This window comes from Styela clava, chromosome 3 (genome assembly GCF_964204865.1).
Source record: "Styela clava chromosome 3, kaStyClav1.hap1.2, whole genome shotgun sequence".
Lineage (NCBI taxonomy): Eukaryota > Metazoa > Chordata > Ascidiacea > Stolidobranchia > Styelidae > Styela > Styela clava.
In genome coordinates, this window is record NC_135252.1 from 22,731,076 (window position 1) to 22,746,905 (window position 15,830).

Below are 15,830 nucleotides of genomic sequence, written 5' to 3' on the forward strand. Positions count from 1 at the left end.
ATTTGTATTTTCATCCTGGTTAGTTCGAAAGAATTCGATTAATAGTGAATGACGGTTAGTAAATCAGTATTTTTCCCCTCAATGGCCACCTTGCCACAGATAGGAACAGACAGAACTGTCACTTCGAGTAGAATGTTTACAATAATTGTAAACGTTGTAAATAATGATAAAGTTATTATACGGTTTCGCTATTTTTTCATGTAATAGAGTCTGGTTGATATTTAGGATACTATGAGGAGCTCCCCATGTATGTTAGGGAAAGTGGGGTCATCATATAATGTGCTCCTCATCTAATATGGCTATTGTTTGCAACTTTAGATGAAGTGTGTTTCCCGACCTGGGGATTTAGTCAGAGGACTTTAGCAACTCGCTTACGTTACCGCATGTACTATTAATACAGAGCACTTTTAAATCACCACGCTACAGGCTGCTTTGTTGTAGAGTTGGTAATATCGAGGTATCTGGAACGTCATATGCGGAAATTCAGTATTCGACACGTTACAGGATTCTCGTAAAGCCTCATATACGGCGAAGTAGCTTACAGTCTACGCCCAACATCTCTAGACTGTTTTCTTTTTTTTACTAGAGCAAGGGTACTGGCTAAAACTATATAATGTTTATGTCAGCTGCCAAAACCATTGCCTGACCTATATCTACTTATTTTTTATATTTCATTCTGTCTTTTTTATTCATAAAAAATATATATATAAAAGTGTATATTTTGTACAGAATATTTGCTGTGCTCTAATATTGCTCTGATGCAATATTTTATATTTTAATCCATAAGAAATACGTCCTGACCCCCAAAAAGATTTGTGTCTTACATTTTCAATTACGCACTATCTTTAGAATAATAAACTGAGATAAAGTAATCGCACTAATTCCCGCATTAAACAACGAAAGATCATAAACATGCCGGCAATTGGTATTGATTTAGGAACAACGTATTCGTGTGTGGCCGTCGTTAAAAATGGAAAAGTGAGTCTTTTATTAAAGCGATTCAAAACTACTCATAATTTAAAAACTCTTTAATATCTTCAACTTTATATATATATGTATTCTGTATTCTTCTCTTGATCATGAATATCACTTGAAAGGGGTAAAAAATTCGGTGTATCAGAAAGAAGTTTTATTCCATGAATTTGTGGTTTACAATTCAACAGGTCGAAATCATTGCCAATGATCGTGGAAACCGCGTGACACCCTCTATTGTCTCATTTACCGAAAACCAAAGGCTGATAGGAGACGCAGCAAAAGATGGCGCATCTCAGAATTACAAAAACACAATTTATCGTAAGTTTAATAGGAGTAATAAAGTATTGGAAGAATAAGGTTTATGCCAAGAAAAAGAATAATTATCATCATGAAACGTACATAATGTGTCTTTTCAATTTGAGCCACAAATTACAAATATTTTTCATTGTAATTAAACTCGACACCCTTTTCGGTGTAATATTTAACTCATTCTACGTATACAAATAGGAAACAACCATAATTTATCAAATTCACCGCGTTTTAACTACTATATTTTATCAATTAAACTAGCCATTCACACATAAAAACTACTATGCCGACAAAGTAACGTTCTCAGCTTGGCGTGTTGTTTCTGAGGTGGGAAATCGTTTGTCCGAGTATATTTCAAGTGTGGTTTTGGCGACCCGCCCTATGTGCTGAGAAAACGTGTGCAAAGTCACGCCAGCTTAAGTTTTATTGCTTTTTGTTGATCTGGTTTTATTGACTTTGCAGATATAACATAGTTAAAATTTAATTTTCGCAGTCTTGTTTTTATATTTAGACTAATTTAATTTTGATTGTCCGTCGTTTCGAATAGTGGATTGAAAAATATATGAAATGATTGTGCTAATTTATGAAGTTTTGCTTCCAATAAATAAAACACTTATATAACGTTTATTTTAGAAGCAAAACGTTTGATGGGTCGACCATACAGCGATGATACTGTTCAGTCCGACATCAAGCATTGGCCATTCGAAGTGATTGACAAAGAACGCAAACCGTATTTTAAGGCATGATATACCAAATTGAAAAGTACTTGTTTCAACGTATATTTGTAGCTGGGGCATATTTGCTGAGGCTACGTTAAATTATGATAAGTAAGCAGAAGTATTGAATCAAATGAACAGAGATTGGTGCCACAGTTACCCAACTACCTTACTTTCTTTAACCCGGGACTAACAGAATTAATACCAAGAGAGTAAGTACCCTGCTTACATTCGTGAAATAACTACTGTCACTTCTCACTAATTTGTCCCCAATACACAAAAACTTCAAATTCACCATTTCGACTATTTAAATTTTGAATTTCGTCATACGTCCCACATTTTTATAAGAGCCCAAGAGTACATAATATATCATATTATTACAGGTACAATATAAAAATGAAACAAAAACGTTCTGCCCTGAGGAAATTGGGTCAATGGTTCTCACATCAATGCGAGAAACTGCCGAAGCATTTATTGGACAAAAAATAGAAGAAGCCGTTATTACCGTACCTGCTTATTTTACCGATGCACAGCGAAAAGCAACAAAAGATGCAGGGGAGATCGCAGGTCTCAAAGTTCTGGAATTAATAAATGAACCAACCGCGGCTGCCATTGCTTATGGCTTGGATCAGTTTGTGAGTTTTTATTTCTTTTCTAAAGTTCAAGTTCAATTAATGTTTCAGTTCGTTATAGAATGTTTTATGGCAATCAAACCTTTGCCGTTCTGAAAAATTGGAAACTCGGCTATTTTAATTTCGAACTGTATATGTACTCCATTGCAACAACCAAACCCTACCAAACTTTATGAAAACATTTTATTAATTAAAATCTTAGCATTCACTTTTATTGTATTGAATAATTTATTTCATCACTGTATCAGGTTATTTAGCCATAGATTGACAAATAACCAGTATACTGTTTTACAGGTCTTTTAATTTGAATTTTAGTATTTAAATAATATTGACAGTAGCAAAACTGTTTGAACGAAATCTAAGTGAATCGTAGTAATTCATTGAATTCAACCCGTTGTTCATTCACCGGTTTATTTGAACTTTCTTATTTAGGCCCGCTATTAATAGCAGATATAGAAGTTTGATGTATAAAAAAATGGTATTCTAATAGAAACCTCCATATTTTTTTCAAATATTTTTACATAGAGCGAAGATATGAGGAAAATTCTTATATTCGATCTTGGAGGTGGAACATTTGATGTAACAGTGGCAACTATTAAGGATCGCGTAATTGACGTGATTGCGACAGGAGGAAACACGCATTTGGGAGGTAACTTTTATCTTGATACCGTTTGTTTCAATCATCTTACTATCGAAAAAATAACGGAATATTAATAATAGAAACGAGAATATCGGTCAGAGACCGAAGACTTATCGATCGAAAGTTAGGGGATCCCCCAAAACAGCACTCTTACTCCATAGTGACACCTTGTGTCCTATCACTAATTAATTAATAACTCGCTAATTATACGACATAATTCATCCAAAATCAATAAACTTTTGATCCGAGATACGATGAATGCATATGCAAAATTTGGAGCGGATTCATCCTCGTTTTCGTGAGATATAGCGTGTATCTAACAGACAAACAAACGAACAAACGAGAATATCGGTTGGAAACCGAAGACTTATCGATCGATAGTTAGGGGATCCCCCAAAACAGAAACTGCAGTTTCGATTCATCCGCTCTTGTAACTTGCGCACTGCGCATCGCACACACACACTCGGAGGGTTTCAAAATTCTCTCGCTTTACAAAAATCTAGATCACTCTATCAATAATTGATTGATAACTCGCTAATTATACGACATAATTCGCCCAAAATCAATAGGCTTCTGGTCCGAGATAAGATGAATGCACATGCAAAATCTGGAGCAGATTCAATCTGGCTTTCGTGAGATATCGCGTGCATCTAACAGACACACAGACATACATACAGACAAATACCTATCAATATACTTACCGATCTTAAGATCGATAAGTAACAAACAGACAAATACCTATCAACATACTTACCGATCTTAAGATCGATAAGTAATTAAGGTTTTCTCAAATGTTAATTAGAAGTGTACTTTCCAATAAAAAAAACATCAAAATCACACAAGACCTGAAGAGATAAAAAAAATAATATTAGCTATAATTTTCGTCCTGGCCTATTTATTCCACCCTGAAAATGTGAACCGCATACTTGAAATAGGTTGTGTCTATAATTTTTTATATTTGATATAGCAGATGTTCAAAATGTGTGAATGTACTAAAACCTGTTATTCTATAGGCGAAGACTTTGACAATCGAATGGCGGAACATTGTGCGGCTATTTTTTTGAAGAAACATGGAATTCCAATTTATTCCAATACAAGAGCAATGAGTAAGTTGCGTCGAGCGTGCGAACACTCCAAAAGAACTCTGTCTAGCTCAACGAATGATAAGTAAGTACTCTAAGGCAGTGGTTCCCAAACTTTTTGTACCATCGCCCCCCCACAGTAGTTTATACAACTTCATCGCCCCCCAGCGGTACAAAAAAAATAAAAAATAAAAAAGTCAAACAAATATATATATTACAGACCAAATAAGAAGACAAATCATATTTTATAGTGTTTTTTAATGAGATTGATGTTCTTCAGCGAGTTTTATTTATTATTTGGTGACATTTTCGTCAGACACAATCTGAAATCACCCGGTTTTCTGATGGAAAGGCGATTTCGTTGTTTTGATAGCAATAGTAGCACGGCTGAAAACCCCCTTTTCATCATATAAGAGGTCGGAAATGAAAGAATCCAGTGTTCTACATCATCAAAAACCGCCGTGTGCTGGCCTCATAGCATTTAACTCCCTAAATTCACCCCATTTCACTTTGAAATAATGAAAACAAAGTTAATTTTCCTAAACTTATAATAACGTACATGATCCTTACTGCCTGATGACCTGCACCAAAATACATGATATATAACGATCTTCGGTAAAATCCATCCTCGATTCCTCATCATATCACGGCCTCCAGTCCATAGAATTAATCAGCCATTTGTTTTAGATTCGTGGACTTGGAAAAATCCGTGACCGACTAGCGGCTACGGCCGAGGGGTCGGCAAATTTTATGTCGCTCGCGGGACAAAATTAAGGGTTGCTAGTCTTTTGCGGGTCGCATATATATTTTTTGAAAGTTAAAAACGGAACATCGTGCGAAAACTGCGACAATTCATGAACTCAAAACAGTCGTCTTATATATATATTAAAAAATTATTACGATGACATTTAAAGTGACACTCACTGTCTTGTTGCTGCATCACGTTTAATAGCTTTACCACGCCAAGGAACATTTTCTAAATGAGCACCACTAATCCTGTTTCATTGCTTGTTCTCTGTAATGTTTATTTTCGGAAATAATTGTTCGCACGAATATGTACTTTCAAACATCGAAGTGAATATTTTCGCATGGTTTGTGCAATTTTGGTAACGATTTTCCTTAAGAAGATACATTCTTACAAAAATTAAGCAGTGATGGAACTCTCGAATAGAATATGAATTTTATTTCCTTATTGCATTGCAGTATATTTGTATATTTACTGCGATATTGCCCCCTGCACTCAGCCTCAACTTTTCTGCGTGTTGCCACTTTTCTAATTATAATTAAATTGAGAGCTCGTTAAACGAGTAGCTGTTCACTAAATTGTTAGGATATAATATAATTTAGTCTAAACGTGTCCCACGATAAATTCTGTTACGTAAAAAATGTAATTTACTCCTCGAACGTAGTTTATAAATAAAATAAATTCATCGTCGAAACGCCGTTTTTTCTGTATATCGGATGTTTCCCCGGGCATAGACTTCCTTGTTTACTTCGTGATATTAGTCAATCAGCAAGATGCAAAAATAACGTAACAATGCCCCCTTAATTAATGCCCCCATCCGCTCAAAAAACTTTTCTCGCCCGGACAGAATTTCAGGCGTGGTCGTAAACATTATTTCAATTTCTCGGTTTTTGAATTATGTTCGTATGTTTTTAGTTGTGTTTCGGAAATTTAAATATAAGTCAAATAATTTAATGATCACTTTGTCTTCCGAACAGTTTCAGTTTAATTGCAGTAATCAAAAATTAGAGTAGAAATAGCTGTGATGGACTAGGCTAAAATTCTTTAACGGTAAAACTGATTGTTGAACGGTATGAATTAGAATGATAGTTTGAAAAACCCAATTTTACAGGCGAGAACTCGCGAAACCACTCTTAAAACAACACCAAAAATTTTAAAATGGTAAAGTATAGGAAGAATTTTCCAGGGTCAAAGGTCGGGGAAAGATCCATTCAGTGACGCGTCCCGGGCCAGATTGTTTTACTCCGGCCGTATTTTGCCGTCCACTGGGATACGCAAACTACCATACCTCACAGTAGAGACGAGTCCAGCAATCCTTTCGCGTGTGATAATCGCCCACGTGATTCAAATCTACGAAAGCACGCAGAGTACAGTAATCAAGAGCACAATGCGCCGAACAAATCCAGGTTTCGCGAAATCGCCCCTTCATCCCATTCGACCCCCCCCCCCCCCCCCCTTCGACTTTTTCGCCACGCTCTGTATCGTTTTCGCCCACTGGGGGCGATATTGCACACTTTGGGAATCACTGGCTAAGCTACGTGCAAAAACAAATAGGAAAAACAAAACAACAGAGCCATGCTGGTATATATCAGGGGCTCCCAAACTTTTTCAGCTTGCGGCACACTAACAACGAAATGATAAAGTCGCGGCACGATAATTAAAAATTAAAGTTTTATTTAATCTCCTTTACGCAAACATTATGCATTTTGTCTGTAAAGAGGTTCGAACCAAGATTTCGTGGTATTTATTGTTTTAGCTCCTAATTTTTGTCAGCGCAGAAAACTAATATTCGCAGAATCATGAAAATACAAATGACTAATTTTGCTATTTGACTAATTACCCAGCAGCACGATGTAAATATAATGGATTTAGGAAAATTGCAATTCTTCCCAAATTAGTGGCCGCCCAAGTATCAGTGACTATACCTGTCTAGATATGAGTACAGATATTTTCATTCGTAAATTGTTGCTTAAACGAATATGAAAGTTTTTCAACTCAGATTTTCTTTACTGTCTGATTTTCTTAACACTGTTGGGTTGTGGTGCAAAACGTACAACACCTTATTAGACAATTGTTGCACAATACATCCCCTATCGGTGGACATCAAGGGATAAATTATTATGTGTAAGTTACCAAACTACCCCAATTACTGATTGATATGTAATAAAGTTCATGTTGATTATTTGGTAAGAATCTCAGAAAGTTTCTGAAAATCAGCGGCACACTTTTAAGACCTTGGCGGCACATAGTTTGGAAAACCCCGACATATATGGCCAAAAACGGCCATGCATCGGTAAACAGAGCAGTAAACGAGCACCGGATTCGCTGTAAAGGTCGATAAAAAAGCATGACTGAATAGTGTTCCCACGTATTCAAATAAAATACCCAAAATTTGAATGAAACATGGGGTGCCTACCTTACGAAACATGGAATGCCAAAATAAATAAATAAAATCTGATAGCCATTTTAGGGCTTCCTTAATCTTCAAGAACTCAGAATTGGAAAATAATCTTCCCATTAGTTACGAAACGCATGTCCACTTCGTGTCCAATAACAACAAGATGGTAGTTAATTCAAGCCACAGGAAAAGGAGAAAAATTGCTTATATTTTCAATATAATTTAACCTTTGAACTGAACGTGAACACAACGGGTGAGTATTTTAAGATAGGCGTAAAAGGCAAATAATAAAAAAAGATAGCTATATAAATATACATATATATGAACAGAAAAGATCGCTCATCTAACTGGATATATAACAGGGGTGGGCAACATACGCCCGCGACGAGATTTTGACCGGCCCGCCGACTGTATCCAACCACACTCTGTGATGTGGTCCGACGCATCATTCCTGAAAGTTGCCGATCGCTCTACTCTCACCGCCCTGTCAGTGCGAGTTGGGGAAATAAACAATTGTCTTAGTGAACAAACAATGCACCTTTCCCCGACCTTTGACCCCCGAAAAAGTCTTCATATACTTTACCATTGCAAAATTGTCGGGGCTTATTTTAAGAGTGGTTTCGCGAGTTGGCGCATGTGAAATGGGGTATGTGTTTAAAACCATCCTTATGATTCATCGCATACAACAATATGTTTTTTTAAAAGTACCGGTAAAGAATTTTGGCCTAGTCTATCACAGTTATTTCTACACTAATTTTTTATTACTGCAATTAAATTAAAACTCTTAGGAAGACAGAGTGATCATTGAATTATCTGATTTATATTTAAATTTCCGGAACACAACTGAAAACTAACGAATACGAGTTTCAAAAACGCGAAAACGAGGTAATGTTTACGACTACGCCTGCAAATCTGTCTGAGTGAAAAAAGTGTCTGAGCGCATGCGAAAAGAGAGCATTGTTACGTCATTTTTTGCATCTTGCTGATTGGCCAATGTCACGAATTAAACAAGGAAGTCGATGCTCGGAGAAAGGTCCATTGCGTTAACACACTTGTTAAACAAACGCAGAGAGCGTTGTAAAACTTCCCCGCTACTGTTATCAGTCATATTTATATTCAGATTCTAAATATAAATAGATTTTAGAAATTAGATTTTATAATAATATTAGGTTTTATTAACCATGAAATATCCCAAGAAAAGTAAAATTGACAGAGAGTGTCGAGCATTTAACAAAGATTGGATACCAAAGTATTTTTTGTAATAATCCGGCCCGCCGAGGACTTCATTTTCCCACATCTGGCCCGCCGACTAGAGCAGTTGCCCACCCCTGATATATAACAACCTAATTTGCTGAAAGGGTCAATGAAAAAACCGTGATTAAATAAAGTGTTACCACAAATCAAAATAAAATACCGAGACTTCAGGTTAAACATCGGTGCCATTCGTCTAAAAATAGTAAAAAACAAACAAATGGGATAGTCATTTAATTACTCAGGATTGATTATTAATTGTCCGATTTGTTGTCCACTTCGTGTCCAATATCAATAATTTTATGATTCAATTGACAGAAAGAGGAAGAAGAATTCCATCCCTTTTGATAATAATTTAACTTTTTCAGTCCAAAATGTATATTTTCAGTGTTGTTGTTGAAGCTCTTGCAGAAGGAATAGATTTCAGTGCACCCATCACTCGGGCAAAATTTGATGACTTGAACAGCGATCTTTTCGATCAAACGATCGAAGTGGTTGAGAAAACTCTACTTGACGCAAAATTACGTGTTGATCAAGTATGCCAAAGTTTGTATTAATAACCACCTTATTTGCGACTCTACTCAGTTATATTTAGGTAATATTTTTAATCATATTGAGAATAATAATATTAAAATAATAATATTCTCTAAACAGTTATCTAACCGAGATAACTAAAAGTCAACGCTTTTGGTTTAAATCTGCCAGCGCTATCTACTATTGCTCGAATTTAAATCTCCTTCCGCAATCACCACTCAGTGTGTAGTAGAATCAGATAGGCCAGGCTGCTATACAAATCAGAAATGCTAACATTCATTCCCCAAATCAATGTCGTCTACGCATCAGCAATAGACCTTAGTCATTTAAAACCCATCCTACGCGCAAAAATAAAAGTGAGGTAAAAATTTTTATTCCTTTAATTAAAAATTCACACCCATGAATGGGGAGAATGAAACATTTAATGCACTCATATTTTTAAATTTTAAACAATGACAAGTGTTGTTGTTTAGAGAGAAATTCTGAGCTCAAAAATATGAAGGGGCCTCTCATGGTCTAAATCCAGCCCTAAACATCACCAATTTTGGGATAGGTACATGGTGTCAACAAGACTCAACATATGAACTGAGTTAGGCCATTGGATTTTGAAAGGTGTACCAGAAATGTACATAGTTGCATGGAATTCATGAAATATATAACATCCAATAAAAACCAAAATAGGTCTTTCGTGGAACGCCAGTTGTGGTTCCGGTACCGGTATTCCAGTATTCTGATATCACAAGCAGTTTCCACAGAGCACGGCGCGTTGGCAGAATCTCATGGTCTAGTGAGAATGACGTCATCGGAAACACCTCGCTCACTAAAATTTAATGAACGATTATCAAAAATCTTGGCCATGTTTATCATGATAAAAATATCCAAAAAGATGTAAAAAATATTCTATCCTCAAAACTGCTCACGTATACAATGAAAGATATCTAGAAAATTACAAAAAATGCAAATTTCTGCTCTGGTGATCACATTCCCCATAAGAGGTAATGTTAAAAAAAAATTTTTATTTATCACTTTTATTTTTGCGCGTAGGATGGGTTTTTAATGAATAAGGTCTATCAAAAGTATGATTTGTATTTCAAAACCAATTGTTTAAATTTTGCTGACTTTGCTTTTGATAAAAATTGGGTATAGATTTATTATTTTATATCTTAAAATTATTATTCATGCGCAGATTGATGAAATAGTACTAGTTGGTGGATCAACACGATTACCGAGAATTCGCGAACTCCTGGAAGAACTGTTTGAAGGAAAAGAATTACGTCGTACAATCAATCCTGACGAAGCAGTAGCTCATGGTGCAGCAGCGTACGCGTCCAATTTGTGCGAAGATGTATCAGATGGGGTAAACTAACCGTTAAATGTCAGCATACCTTTGACAAATATGTTTTTAAATCCCAGAATTTAAAACACTTATTTTATTTTTTTCTCTAGCGCCACCCCATTCATGATCAAATATATCCTAAATAGATAATTCTCTGATTCCACCAAAGTGTCTTATAATATTTAATTTGAAATTAACTGCTAATATACTGTATATTGATACAATATATCTCTGATTGAATCGTATTCTTTACAAATACTACGATATTTTGCATATCAAATTAGATCGTACAAATTTATTGAGAGTGTAACGCCGCATGAATCCTCTACAATTGTGCAGTGGTGAAAAGATTTGAGAGTTCGTTAATGTCATTCTACGAACTATCGACCGCACAGTGGCAGACTGAAATAAAGTCGTACCTATTCACTCTCATAAAAGTTGCATATTTACCATTTGTTTATGTGAATGAGTGAATAACGTGAGGATATATATTAAAAATAATCCAAATTCTATCAATATGATACAGACGCTGACTTTGCCTAGCTGTTGTTTATCTGACTGTTAATGTTGTCTCCTACAAAATAGTTTAGATAGAAATGGATGTTTAATTGTTAGTATAAAACATAGGCTTGATATTAAAGAAAGGCTCGATATTTAAAAAAAGGATGGAACAGAAGTCAATGCTGAAAGAGATGTATTAAGCATATGACTTGGCTATCAATGTTTACATTGAATTGTAAAAATACGCGAGCTTTACTCAATATATCAACTACTTTTTTATTTTGAAAAAAAGTTCAAGCTATGGAAAGCTATTTAAAATAGCTATAATACACGATTAATCTACTAAATAGTATACCTCTATTTTTGTGGATCAATGAAAAAACAGAAAAAGGGAGTCAATAAATTTCAGTTTAGTCTTATAGTCTTAACATTTCAAACCTTGTCAATATAATTTTAGATCGAACAATTCACTATTCGCGATGTGACTCCTTTATCGTTGGGCATGGAATCATGTGGTAGAGATATGGTGACTTTCATACCACGCAATACAAATATACCTACTCGTGTACACCAAGACACGTGGACTACTACAAAGGACCATCAAACATCTATACTTTTTAAGGTGCAGATTTAATTTTTAATTTTATTTAAAGTATGATATACAAGTAGTTTTTAATAAGCTGATATATGCTTTATTTACAAAACTAGTCGAGGTGGGTGGAATAAATCGTGACTGATCGTTGATCATTAAAATCGAGGGGATTTTAAAAACATGGTACGATGACATTTTGTCGCAATTAATTGGCCGCAAACGATCATTTTCTTTATTTTTTTTTTACATTGAGACGCATTTTTATGCTGTGCAATTATTGCACAATAATATTCGTCGTTTATCACCATAAAAAACACCCAAGTTACATACGAGCGATCCATTCTGAAAAACTTTGGTTTCACTCACATTACTCATTTATTTAATTGTTAGAAAATAATAAACTTACACAAAAATTGTGAATATGTCAAAATTTATTGTTTATTAATAATAGGATTTTTTGCTTTGCTTCTCAAGCACTTATGAGATACATCAACAACTCCGAAAAAGATAAAATAAAATTGCTGTTTAAAACTGCACAATTACATCACTCATAATGCGGAAAGCAAAATATATAATTTCGTTTTTTTCCAGGTCTTCGAAGGAGAACGCGCAGCAACAAAAGACAATAACATTCTCGGTAGTTTCGTTATTAATGATATTCCACCGGAACCGCGAGGTGTTCCAAAGTTTTCCATCAGCTTCGATATTGACGCAAGTGGAATATTGACTGTACACGCTTATCAGCGAAGCACTGGTCTTCAGAATAGTATTACTATTGAAAACGACAAAGGGAGATTAGACGCCATCATGATTAATCGTATGGTAAACCGATTCAGATATATATTTTCGTCGTGCAAAACCAATATACGATATTAAATAAAAGGCATACATGTAACAAATTACAAAAAAACATTGGAGAATTTTAAACAATTTTGTTACATGAAATAAAATATAAAAAACATAGTTTCTACATTGTTGATATTAAGTTTGGCACCTTTATTACTACAAATGCTGTTCCGGAATTTAAAAACTTGTTAAATCTATTTTGCTTTTTATTTATATTCTATTATATTTTAATCTATTATTGATTTCTTTTTCAGAAAGCGGAAGCCGAAGTATTTAAACAAGCTGACGAAGAGTGGAAAGCCCAAAGTCAAGCAAGGCACAAACTTGAGGATTATGTTTACGCTGTCAAAAAATCTATCCGTAGCCGAAAATTCGTAGCCAGATATTCGGAAGAAGAAAGACAGAAAATTTTGAAAAAATGCAGTGACTCATTGAACTGGTTGGAAATTCATACGGTGTGTGACAATTTTTAATTATAAAAGTTTGTATTCATTTTGAAAACATGGTCTAATGGTTTATATATATTGTAACAATTTTATTATATGAAAAGATTTATATATACACAAATTTTATATTCCTAAACGCTTCTCTTTTGTGTGAATAAATTTGAAGTTAGTACATTTGTGCAAATGTTCTTCAAATGATGTTTATTGTAATTTGGAGTAGAGGTAAGATCGAGCCTGAAAAGTTCAGCCCGGCCCGACTTAGGAGTTCATTGAATTGTCATTGCAATAGTACAGTATGTGTCGTGTTGAAGAGGCAACTTCTGTTTTTTTGCAGACCACGGTCTCTCGTGGTCAAAACGCCTCTTTCAAAAAAAAAAAAAACGGCCCAAACGTAATGATTGACATTTCATGCCCGACCCGGCCCGAATTTCTGGTCGGGTGGGGTTGGACTTGGGCTCGGGCCTCAGATATTAGCTCTAATTTGGAGTTATAGGCTATACATTTTTTTTTTTTTTTTCAGAACGCCGCGAAGGGCGAAATAGAAGCATGGCGCAAGGACATAAAAAGAGAATACGATAGATATCAGCTGCTATAAAAGCTTTTAAGTTCTGAATCATGCCATGATTAGTCACAATATGTGTATATATCTTACCATCATTTCCTATCAACTGAACAGTATACAGAAATAGATTATATTAAAAACAGATAAAATGAAGATTATTCTGCTTCAAGGTTTATATATGTTTAAACAAAGACACATAAAAATGACATATTGTGATTTGTTAAACTCGTCTTTCAATTTTCTATTTTAGCATAATACATCGTTTCGTAAACATTATCATCAGTTTTCGTGCTTTTAGAGCGTGTAAAAAGATTGAAACTTACTTTGATAATTATGTTCGGCCGCAGAGGGTCAGACCGTTTTATTTTAATTTTACATGGTGCTTTTCAAACCTACATAAAATCTTTTCTCCTTATTTTACGTCACCCACTTCCATCTTGTTGAAAAGCATAGCGGCAGGCACATCCAATCGGCGGGGTTTGGATCGTGTTCGGGTCTTTCATTATACATTATCAATAATATCAAAATTTACTATTTTTTGACCATGGAAACACAAAGTTCAGATATAAGGGTTTAATAGAAAATTATCTTACAAAATCTAAAACATAGTTTTTAGGGGGCTTTGTAATCTCAAAAACGTAAAAATAAATTATAGGCAGCCGACCAATCCAAAACACCAGGCGATATTTCAAAAAGTTGATTTTAGAAAAGCTGAAAATTACCCTGAGAATACACTGAGTTAACTTTTTCATAACCCAAATGAAAGTCGTGATAACGCGCAAAACAAAAGCCGTCTTTGTGTGACGTAAACATTTATCATATAAAAAAAGCCACACAAAACATTTCCAGGCACGTGACCACACAGCTGTTCAGCCACAACCATTGGACGCTGTTCGTAGAGTACTCTACCAAATGGCCGCACGGGGGTAGGAAAAATATGATGGGTTACTTTACTTATCGCACTGTAAATTTTAAAGCTTATCTGTTAACAATCTTGATTAAAATGTAAGTGCATTTAAAATATTATACATGAATTTAAAATATTTAAATAGAGCAGTGTAAATATTCACAATTTTGCAAATATTGATGTTTTTTTATTTTAATTCATCAATATATAATGCACTGATATTTGTCAATAGTGAATTTAAATATCAACCCCTTTTGTATTGATAGAGAAGAGATAATATGTATTGCATCATGTCAACGGTATATTAGATTTTCGTGTAATTAAATAATCATTATTTACTAGACTTTTTGACGTGAACTGATTTAATTGTAACATTTACATAATTTTTAGTTTGTATTTTGTAATTCTAAATCAACAGATTGATACATTCTAAATAGATTCTAAAAATTCCGGATAATTGGACTATTTCTGATCTTATTTTCTGAATAGAAATGCATACGGTAGGTTTATTTCGTTAGTGTAATTGTATGTTAATATATAAAAAAAAAACGCTAAATATTATACTCACAACATTTCGTGACATTTCTTTCTGTATGTGAACTAGACATATAGTAGTAATTTTTTTAGAAACTGTTTTATAAAATATCATAGTTTTTGTCTATGTAAAACCTAAATATTAAATTTAAATATGAGGTGAAAAATCGAATTTTTGATAATGAACTTAAAAATATGTGCAATAACAATATTCATGAATTTTTCATTGATACTGATATTGTTTTCCAGTTCATCATATTTCAGAAAGTTTGATACAACCAGGATCAACCTGTATAATTCATAGTCATTCACACCATGATTGTCCTGGGAATTGACTTGGGCACATCCTATACGTGCGTGGCTGCTTATCGTGATGAAAAGGGGAGTATTATTATAGAGTAAAGTGATAATTCGAAGTGGTTGTTGAAAAGAGCCAGGGGCGCCATTCGCCAAACTTCTTTATCGTTAACGTGTTAATAAAGCACCCACTTTCTCGTAAAAGGCAAAAATGGTATTTTCGAAGTATCGTCAATATTTTAGAGAATTTTTTGCGCGCCAAAACAGACGTCTCGTACAGTGCCTTATTTTCTCATTTTACCGAGAATCGGCAATTCACCAAAGTTCTTTGACGCGCCGGAGTGCTCGCAAACTTACGAGGGGAAAATTTTACTCGTAAACAGTATTTCGGCCTGTTCTTAGCATAAATTCAAGTTAAAATGTATGTATGTTTATTTGTAACAGTATCTACATAATAAATAAACGGTAAAACTAAGACGGGATACATGTTCAATACCTGACTGACCTAAGACAAGTATGTGCGACAT

The 15,830-nt window shown here is 34.5% G+C and overlaps 1 protein-coding gene across 1 annotated transcript; it reads left to right on the forward strand.

Moving 5' to 3' along the window:
* Positions 1 to 851: 851 nt before the first annotated feature.
* LOC144420981 (heat shock-related 70 kDa protein 2-like) lies at positions 852 to 15,363 on the forward strand. Its single transcript, XM_078110953.1, has 13 exons — positions 852 to 978; positions 1,164 to 1,293; positions 1,918 to 2,024; positions 2,384 to 2,635; positions 3,158 to 3,281; positions 4,286 to 4,439; positions 9,137 to 9,284; positions 10,469 to 10,639; positions 11,577 to 11,741; positions 12,303 to 12,533; positions 12,812 to 13,012; positions 13,524 to 14,972; positions 15,256 to 15,363. Exons 1-12 carry the CDS (start codon positions 913 to 915, stop codon positions 13,596 to 13,598), a joined length of 1,824 nt encoding a protein of 607 aa, XP_077967079.1. The 5' UTR covers positions 852 to 912; the 3' UTR covers positions 13,599 to 14,972; positions 15,256 to 15,363.
* The last annotated feature ends 467 nt before the right edge of the window (positions 15,364 to 15,830 follow it).